Here is a 10113-nt window from a genome sequence, read left to right on the forward strand (position 1 = left end):
TTTTTAGGTCATAATCTGTGATTCCGTGGGATCTTTTTTCTTTCATGGATTAAAATAAAATAGAAACATGCTTTATTGTCACTGAAAGTTGTACAATTTTATGGACAAAGCTTACAAAAAGTCAGAAAATAATAATAAAAATTAAAAGTTAATGAAATTACATAAATCGTCAATATCACAAAATAAAAGATAATAAAATACACAATCCATTGCAAAATTTAAATAAATTGCAAATTGCATAATAAAAACGTACGAACTAATAAGTTGCTGCATGTGATACCCAAATATAAATAAAAATACTGTAATTTCTCAGTTATTCGTTAAGAAACTCTTCCACTGAATAATATGGTCTTTCAGATAGATAGGCTTTTGTCAATTTACGGAACTTAAGGAAAGAAGTTGCAGATTTAAGTTGCAAAGGAAGATGGTTGTATAATTTTTTTGCCGAATATAATATAGATTTCTTTTCTGACTCAGTGGAAAGGATCGGTAAATACACATCAAAGGTTGAATTTCTGGTGGAGTAGTCATGATTAGATCTTGGTGGAAAAAAATGTAGGTGTTTACGAATTAAGCAAATAGTTTATAAAATATATAAAGAGGGAAGAGTTAAAATTTCTGCAATATATTATTCTACTGAGGCCAAAAAGATACCGTATTGTTTTTTTTTTTGTAATTTAAAAATAACATCAGATTGGGCAGCTGTACTAAAACCCCAAAAAGGAAGACCCTATCGAAGATGATAATCTAACAAAGAAAAATATAATATTTTGGAAGATGATAATTTTTTTTTTTTTTTTTTATTTTTTTTTATTAGAAAAAGATGTCGCATCCACCAAAAGGTTATTAGCGACGGCACAAAATATAAATAACAAAGTTAAACACCTACAGAATATACAAAATGTTTATGGATCTAAAATAATTCACAGGAAATTGTCACAGGAACAGTTTTGACCTAAAGCCTGTGGTAGAGCGAGTGGATCTTGTAGCGCTGTCTTTCTTGGTCATATTTACTACAAATTGTTAAAAAGTGTTCGACTGTTAATCGGACGTTACACTGATCACATATAGGTGGATTTTCCTTTGTGAAAAGGTACGAGTGCGTTAAATCTGGTATAGACGTAAACGCGCAACCACAATTTGTTCTCGTCTAATGCGCGACGATCGAAACCACTGAGACACATTATTTTTGATTTTATTTAAATTGGAATTAGTTTGAGACCACTCATTTCGCCACAAACACAACACTTTTTAAAATAAGCTTTTAAGTCACTGGAAACACACTTGTCTATCGGCTCCGACAAATCACTTAAAATTGCCTCTCGTGCAATCCTGTCAGCTTCTTCATTTCCTGTTATTCCGACGTGTGAGTGAGGGAACCTCACACCTGAGAGTTAGATGATACTGAACGATTGTCTACAGAAGAGTCACTATCTAAGTCAGAAATCTCGTTCCCTAAGTGGTTGTGTAGTTTCTTTTGAAGTTTTGTAAACTTGCTTTTTGTAGATCTATCATTTGCATATTGATAGCTGCTTTGTAAAAGATGGAGTAAACCAGCCATATCAGTTGTAAATTCTTTTACGACGCTAATAGTGTCGGGGGAGCCTTGGACATTATCAATCAGTAACGACAATTGGTGGAAATTTAAAACGAATGGTGGGGTATGATTATCAATGAAATTTTCAAGAGTTTCCCGTGTAGATTGGACTTTAGATGAGCGTGTTTTTTTTGGTTTAGAGAGTTTGGGTTTTGCAAACAGATTTTCTGATGAAATTGCTGAATCTAAAGGAGGCGTGTCGATCTCACCAATACTGCGTTTTATGGAAGAACTTGCGTTTTCGCAATTGCTATTAGAGTTTTCACTTAGATGATGTGGCTTTATTACATTTGGAAGTACTGGAGCAAACTCATTGGTAGTGACAGAAGTCGAGCTTGTAGTTTTATTTGTAAGATTGGTTGAAATGGTTGTTTCAAAAAATTGTGGTGATGTATCAGTTTTATTAGAATTTTCTGCAGTTGTATCTAATGGAAAAGGAGCTGGTAGATTGGAAAATATTGCTTCCGAAGTTTGTGAAAACGGTATTGCCGCTGAAGGAGGTTGATTAAAAGTGTTGTTATGAGTAGGAGTATTAGTAGTTTCTTTGTCGTGGAGATTTGAAGGTGTAGGTGATATGCTCCGATTTGATAATGGATAACTTGATGACTGCTGGGTGTTTGGTACCTTGTGTAGTATACTTGTTGAAGCTGTTTGATTTGGTACTTCATTGTTTGACTCAATATGAGTTGATTCCGTTACTGAACTGGTTTTGCATTGGGATGATATGTGTCCTGCATTTTTGCAAATAAAGCAGGTGAGTGAACCTTGTGACAAAAATATGCGGTAAGGTGTTTGGTCGAAATTTATTAGAATAGAATCTGGAATTGGTGATGTTATAGGGCTTATATAAACTTGCCTCTGAAAGCTCAATATGTGACTATATTCGGGAAGAGTCGAGCTAATTTTCAGAAATGTTATTGGGGAAATAAGCTTTAAACCGATATTCTGTAATTCTTCAACTAATACTTGATGAGGAATTGACGGGCAGACTCCAGACAAGACTAGTCTTTCTGCTGGAGAGACAAGTCTTCGTGCTGTTACAACTTCGCCGAGTACTTCTATAGAGCCATGTTGTGTCATGAAGTTATCTACTACGGTTTTGTTTGCCAAATACATGCAGATTCTATTATGAGATAATCTAGATGAAAAAATAATATTTTTTAGGTTGATGATTGTACCCAAAGGAATGAGATAATCCTGCAGTTTAGCATTATCGATACAACTAAATACAATTGCTTGGTTCTTACTCGGAAAAGAATGTGAAGCGGCTGAAGCATAACTGTTTGTGATATTCGAACATTGATTTACTGGACTGGTTAGATCGGAAGGTGTGTTTACATTGTGTGAAGTCATTTTAAGCTGCGGTGGCGAAGGCCTTACTCCGACTCTGGTAAATAAAAAACCAATCGCATGCTACTATACGCTACTTATAGCAACTAACCTCACAAAATGATTGTACGGTAGTGTATATTTATTATTTGACGTTTTCTTTTCACAATAATAAAATAATAATTACGTATAGATGACTTACGTAGTAGTATCTAGTAGATAAACACTTTAATTTTAAAAACCTATTTAATAAAACCACTTGTTTTTATTAAAAACTAGGAGTACCTAAGATGATAAATTGATTTCCTTCGAAACAAATCTTATTGCATAGCAGGCTGAGACTAGTTTCTTATTTAACAAATCAATGTGAAGGGACCATTTAAGGTTGCTGTTTATAAAAATGCCAAGAAATTTTACAAAATCAACGATACTGGTCTGGCTGTTATTAAGAAGCAAGGATTGATCAGCTCGTTTATAGGGTAATAATACTGTTTTATCCACGTTAAAAGAGAGTAAATTAGAGTCGGACCAGGTTTTTATTTTAAATAGATCAAAAGTTATAATTGCATGAAGAGTTTCAATACTAGAGTTCCTCCAAGTGATACTGATATCATCTGCAAAAAGAAACATTTTTCCATCGATTTTTAAGTTAGTGATGTTATTTATAAAGATGAGGAAGAGTAGAGGACCCAATACTAACCCTTGTGGTACTCCACATACAACGCTTTTGTGACTAGAGTCAGTATAATTTGCTCTGACTAGTTGTTTCATATTCCTAAAGCAAGATTGGAACCAATTCAAAGAAATACCTCGAATTCCGTAGAAATTTAGTTTTTTTTATCAAAATGTGGTGATTTACACAATCAAAAGCTTTGGCATAGTCACAAAAAACAGTGGCAGTATAAAGATTATTGTTTAGTGCTTGATATACCTCATATAGTAGCTGGAGCAGATTGATAGTGATTCCTTTGTTATTAAGTAGTAAGTATCTTAAAGCAGAATTACCAATTCTTAAACGGTTAATAATAACTTTGTTTCTTTTTTTTTTAATGATTTTCCAGGACAGCATTTATATTTTGGAAGATTACATTTAATTTTGTAGCTGATCTTTCCAAGTAATTTTGCTTCATATTATTGAAGTGGATTTTACCCAGGTTTTTAAGATGGGTGTAAGGATTTGTTTTCAACTTCGCAGTGTGGTTTGAGCTCATTCGACTTTTATTTGCCAGTTGATCTGTGTTTCCACTTGCGTAGATACACATATGTGAAGGTACCCAAATAAAAATTTTGTTTAAATGGGTATAAAACCCACTAAGATTCCATTGTCAAATAAAGAAAACAGACATGTTAGAATTTTGCCTGGGATAATGGCTCATCTGTCTCTTCTATGGAAGTGAGACTATTGAGACTTAGTTTTAGCTTGGTAGTTTCATTCGAGTAATTCTTTGAAATTATTTTAGGATGTTTGGCTTCTATTTCTTAGAGTGCCGTCTCCCTATGGAGGTTGGCAATCATAATGGCTACTTTTATTTTTGAGCTTACTGCTCTAAACAAATCAATCGATCTGCATTGATACCAATCACGTAGATTCTTCAACCATGAGTTCTGCCTTCGACGAACAGATCTTCTTCCTGGAATCTTTCCCTGTATGATGAGTCTCAAAATTTCATATTTTGGTCCCCCCATCACGTGGTCTAGGTATTCCAGTTTTCTGGTTTGTATAGTGGTGATTAGTTCTTTACCAACCCTCTCCAGTAATTCTTTATTTGCAATTCTATCACTCCATGATCTTTTTAATACTCTGCGGTATAAACAGACTTCGAAAGCCTCGATTCTTTTTAAATTGCATTTTTTTAATGTCTATGTCTCAGCTCCATATAATAATATTGAAAATATATAACAGCGAATGGTATGTAGTCTGATCTCCAAATTTAGATTTTTGCACTTTAGGAGTGGCTTCATTCGTATAAATGCTGATCTGACAATCTCTATTGGCCTGTTTATTTCTGCATTATGATCATTGGTTTCATTGATCAAAGTTCCCAAGTACCGATATTTTTTTACTTGTTCTATCACGTTACCATTGATTGTCAATAGGTGATGTATATTTTGTGGTCTTTTTATAATTAGCATGTACTTCGTTTTTTTAGCGTTTATAGTAATTCCCATCTCAGCACTATTCATACTTAAGCTTTGGATAAGATGTTGTAGATCTTCTATACTCGTTGCTATAATCACAGTGTCGTCTGTATATCTTAAGTTGTTAATTAATTTTCCGTTAACGGTAACTCCCGCTTTGATATTATTGAGCGCGTTTTGGAAAATTTCTTAAGAATATAAGTTAAACAAAAGTGGCGATAAAACACATACCTGGCTAACTCCTCTACAGATCTTTATTTCTTTTGAGTGTTGCCGATCAATTTTAACTATGGCACTTTGGTTCCAATATAATTTTTGTTTGGCATATAGTATGTTTTCTAGAAAGTCACATATATCATTATAGTTTAGGATAGATTGTGGTGATCTGTTTTTTATTTTGTCTTTAATTGACTCTAAAGAAAGCAAAAGTTTTGGCGGGAGTTTCTGGTTAACTTTTTTGACTTTTTCTTTGGTTTGCTTACAACATTAGGAGTGAAGATCTGTGAATCGGTCTGTGGTATGTTTTCGATAGTGTCTGGAGAAGATAAGATATGATTTTTTAGTTGATTGAAGATGTTTGTAATAATGATGGTGTTATTTCTACTGGAATAGAATTGTTGATGTTGCTTGGGGTTGATGATGTTGGGGTTTTTAAGAAGGATATTTCACTTGTATTATTTACAGATTCTGTCATGTTGTCGTCAGTTTCCATAGTTTGTTCTATTTGGTTATTAGACATATTTACTTTTTTTAATATTTTAATGTAGCTTGGAAGTTTTTGGGTGTGCATTAAAAATGGTCGGTTTTAGCTTTATCAGAGCATTTTGCCTTCTGGTGACCAATTTTTTACAGTTAAATCCTTCAATAAAAAGGTATAATTGTTAAGTGGTATTGTCGTGAGAGATGATGAAATAATTAGGGGTAAATATATTTTCTAAAGGTGTGATAAATATTTGCCTTCTAAAACTTAGTCCTAGAACCCATTCAGACATTGTCTGATGGCCAGCAAAAACCCCTATTACGTTGCCATACAGGGCATCTGTTAAATACTTAACATCACACCAGCTTTTCAACAATCTCATTTCGTAACTTTTCGTAACTTTTAAGGGTTTTCACCCAGATATTTAGTAGCTTAACTCATGTATACCTGGTGATAATACACTAATGATAGACTTTTTAGCACGAAAACGTTCTGTGACGTCGCACGAAAGGGTCTTTTTAAAATTTAAAAAGGATTTTTAAATAAAACTTTTGTTCTTATGATAATAAGACGTTGGCAAATCTAAATAATATATTCTTTGAATTTCCTAAATATGATAATGAAAGAGCCTCATGTATGTCTCCATTAATTAAAGTAAAATTTCATCAACCAGACAATGTTTCAACCCTTGTCGCTTGTTTCGATTGAAATATTTACGACTTATTTATTGGTTAACTTTATAGCTATTTGCCACATTCTGTGACAAATAAAGTTCTTTCAAGGTCATTACACACACATATTTATTATTTGAGTCATAAAATTATATTGATTTGTAAATCAGAATAAAAATTAATTATCGAGGAACAAAACGAAATAAAAAATTACGATTTTTTGTTTATATATAAATAATAAGCGCTTTATCACAAACTCAAAATATTGAACACATTTTTGAAAAAGTTGTTTAACAAATCAAATATGATGTTCTTCCAGTTAATTAATCTGTGCTTGTGTCTGACACTTTTCATTTCGATTTTATCTGCAAAAGGTGAACTTACTTGTGACTGCCCCAATACTTACGATCCAGTTTGTGCTACAACCGAAGTGACTTATCCCAACGAATGTATATTTAATTGCGCCCTTTTTCGTTATCCTGATGTAAGAATAAAATTCCATGGAATATGTTCAGAAGAAAAATATTATAAATAATAATTTAAATTTGTATTACATTGATTATTAAAGAATATTATTAAAGAAGAACATAAGTATATTTTTTATATATTTATTATACACTGAACAGCAAAAAAAGTGGCCACCCTATAAATTTCCGAAAATCAAAATTCATTGGAAGTTTATTGCACTGTTTCATATTGCGACTCAATTTAAATATTTATTGCGATCATGTATTTTTGACAATTTTCACGTTTATATTGTTGTTTTCTGTAATCCCTGTTTATCTTCTAAGTTGAAAACTTTTAATTAAACGGCAATTTAGCACTTCAAACGTGAATTTGGACTAAGTGAATAATTAAGATATGATGTTATCTACAGTAGATGTTGCTCGAATTCTTACATTGCTACAAGACGGAAAAAGACAAGTTTATATATTCGAAACTTTAGATATTTCGAGAACTATAGTAAGAAGAGCTTTCCATTGCTTTATAGAGACTGGTTCATACTCACGTCGACCTGGTTCTGGTGGTAGAAAAGTTATCTCGCAAAGAGATGATCATTTTATTGTGATAGAACTTTCAAGAAATCGCCATTCCACTGCAATTGCTGCAAGAAACCGTCTGCAGGAGGTTCGAGACCGGTTAGAAGACGCCTCAATGAAAGAGGACTAATGGCAATAAGGCCGGCGATTGTTCCAGAATTAGATCCCGGATACTGTAGGGACCGATTAATTTTTTCTTGGTAACATCAATACTAGGATATACATGATTGGAGCTAAATTCTCGTTACTGATGAACTGCGGTTCTGTTTGAAGTCTGGAAATGCCGAGCGAGGGTTTGGAGACGGAGAATTGAAAGATATGCCCAAGCTTATATGTCCCAGAGAAAAAAGTTTAGCGGTGGTAGTGTCAAGGTTTGGGCTGGAATCTCATTTGAAGCTCGAACTGAACTTATTTTCATCAATGGCTCCCTGATGTCTCACCGGTAATAGAGGATGCTTTGGCAGAAGCAGTAGTTCCATTTGGTCCATTTATTGGAGACAATTTCTTCTTTATGCATAATAATGCACGGTCGCATACTGCAAGCGTGACAAATTACTTGGGGGAAGTAAGAATTAATACTCTTGAATGGCCAGCCAGCAGCTCTGATCTGAATATCATCAAACATATTTGGGATCAACTTCATTGTAGGGTTAGAAGTCAACCAGGCCAGTTAGAAAATAGTGCGGAACTTCAAAACATGCTTCGTGAAGAATATGAACGTATTTTTTAAGTTTTTATTCAAAATTTGTTCCTTTTCCTTCCAAATCGTTTGTAATTCGTTTCGATATTACACTATTTTCTTTTTTAGCCTTCTAATTAAATAAATTATGCTAAGGAATCAAGCAGTAATAGTACAATTAAACCTAGAGCTAAGATTAATACTATTACAGGAATTAATATTAAATTCAACAGTCTTCCGTGTTGAACCGCGTCGATTATCATTCTTCAAAAAATCTTTCGAATAAATTTCCATTTTTAGAGGTCAATCTTTAAAAACTATGACATGACAATAAAAAAACGAAGAATTTAATGTTTTAAATTACAAACGATCGCACGTCACGTTTTGGGTGTAGTGAATAGCAGAAGATTGGTTCTTTTGAAAAATGTACTAGTGTAATTAAAAAAAAAGTTTTAAAAGTTTTAGATCGCATGTTACGAGAAAGTTTAAATCCAGCATTTTTTAAGCATATTTTAAATGTCTCACATTTGTTGCCAAAACTCAAAACTAAAATTTCATGCTATAAGTTTTGAAGACTAGGCTCTAGTAATCAAAATTTCATAGTGGCCAGTCAATAGAAGGAATAGATTGTATTGATTTCATGAAAATTATAAACGGTGACAAAAATCACACCGCGTTTATTTATTTAACATCTTTACAAAATATGAGTTTATTTTCGGCAAAATACAAAAGCATACGAAAGCTGAACTCTTAAACTTTAAAACGCATCTTGATTTTTGTCGATAGGTCACTTGAATCAAAAGATATTAAATTTTTACCGTCGAGCTGATACAAATTTTATTGAACATTGATTTCGCGCGCGTAACTGACATTCAAAATCAACGGTCACTTCAAGCGTTGTTTGTGAGGAAACAGTTTATTTTAAACAAAAACTGCTAAGCAACATTTTTTTTTAAGATTAGCTACATTTTTTATTAAAAACTTTTTTTTCTACAGCATACAAATTCTCGGCAAATTGATTTTTTTTTGCGTTTTCATCCCTCGTAAAAGGAGGCCCGACGCCCGGTCGGGGGTAAAAGGTAAAAGTGGTAAAGTTTTTTGTATCTTTTTTGGGGTCCCAAAATTAATATTCTCGGCAAAATTTCAGCTTAATCGTATGATTTTTAGAGGTGCAGTGGAATTTTCGTCTCTTACGACTGGAGTATTGAATACAATACTTTACAATTAAAAATAGAATATTTTATTATTTCAAATTAAATAGTTTATTAAAAATAGATTATATCAGTTATAAAATTATAGTTTACGTAAAGCGAAATAAAAATTACCTGCAAACAAAGTGAAATAAAAACCTACAATTTTCTGTTTATATAATATAAAAAATTTTATAACAATAGACAAAATTACAGAAGCCGTTAATAAATATTCAATATCAGGAACATTTCCAGAATATGACGAAATCATAGCAGAAATGTTAAAATATGTGAATACAAAGTCAAAAAAAGTCCAAAAGACCAACATCAAATAAATACAGCAAAAGAAACGCCATCGAACTGGAAAACGGTTACAACAGTACCATTGTTTAATAAGGGAGATACACTGATAAGCGTTCATGCCAGTCAGTATTCAATAGGACAATTGAAAAAAATGGATTGGAAAAATAATCTATGAATTGTCGATTTGCAATATTAAAATATTGCAGGTCGATCTACAAGAGACCATGTCTTCTCTATTACTCAGATAATTGAAAAGAAAGTTGCTCGTGGCCAAGAAGTCCATTTGACGTTTGTAGACCTTAGGAAAGCATATGATAGTATCCCGCTTGATAAATTATGGGAGGCACTGGGGAAAACAAATATAAATATAGAATTGATTGAAGCAGTAAAAACGTTGTACTACCAACAAACAACAAGAATTAAAACAGGAAATCTGATAACACCGGGATTCAAAGTGACTAAAGG

The 10113-nt window shown here is 32.7% G+C and overlaps 1 protein-coding gene across 1 annotated transcript; it reads left to right on the plus strand.

Moving 5' to 3' along the window:
• Positions 1-7297: 7297 nt before the first annotated feature.
• Positions 7298-7606, plus strand: LOC140433610 (uncharacterized). Its single transcript, XM_072521593.1, has one exon. The coding sequence runs from the start codon at positions 7298-7300 to the stop codon at positions 7604-7606; it is 309 nt and encodes a 102-aa protein (XP_072377694.1).
• Positions 7607-10113: the final 2507 nt, after the last annotated feature.

This window comes from Diabrotica undecimpunctata, chromosome 2 (assembly GCF_040954645.1).
Source record: "Diabrotica undecimpunctata isolate CICGRU chromosome 2, icDiaUnde3, whole genome shotgun sequence".
In the NCBI taxonomy this organism is placed as follows: Eukaryota; Metazoa; Arthropoda; class Insecta; order Coleoptera; family Chrysomelidae; genus Diabrotica; species Diabrotica undecimpunctata.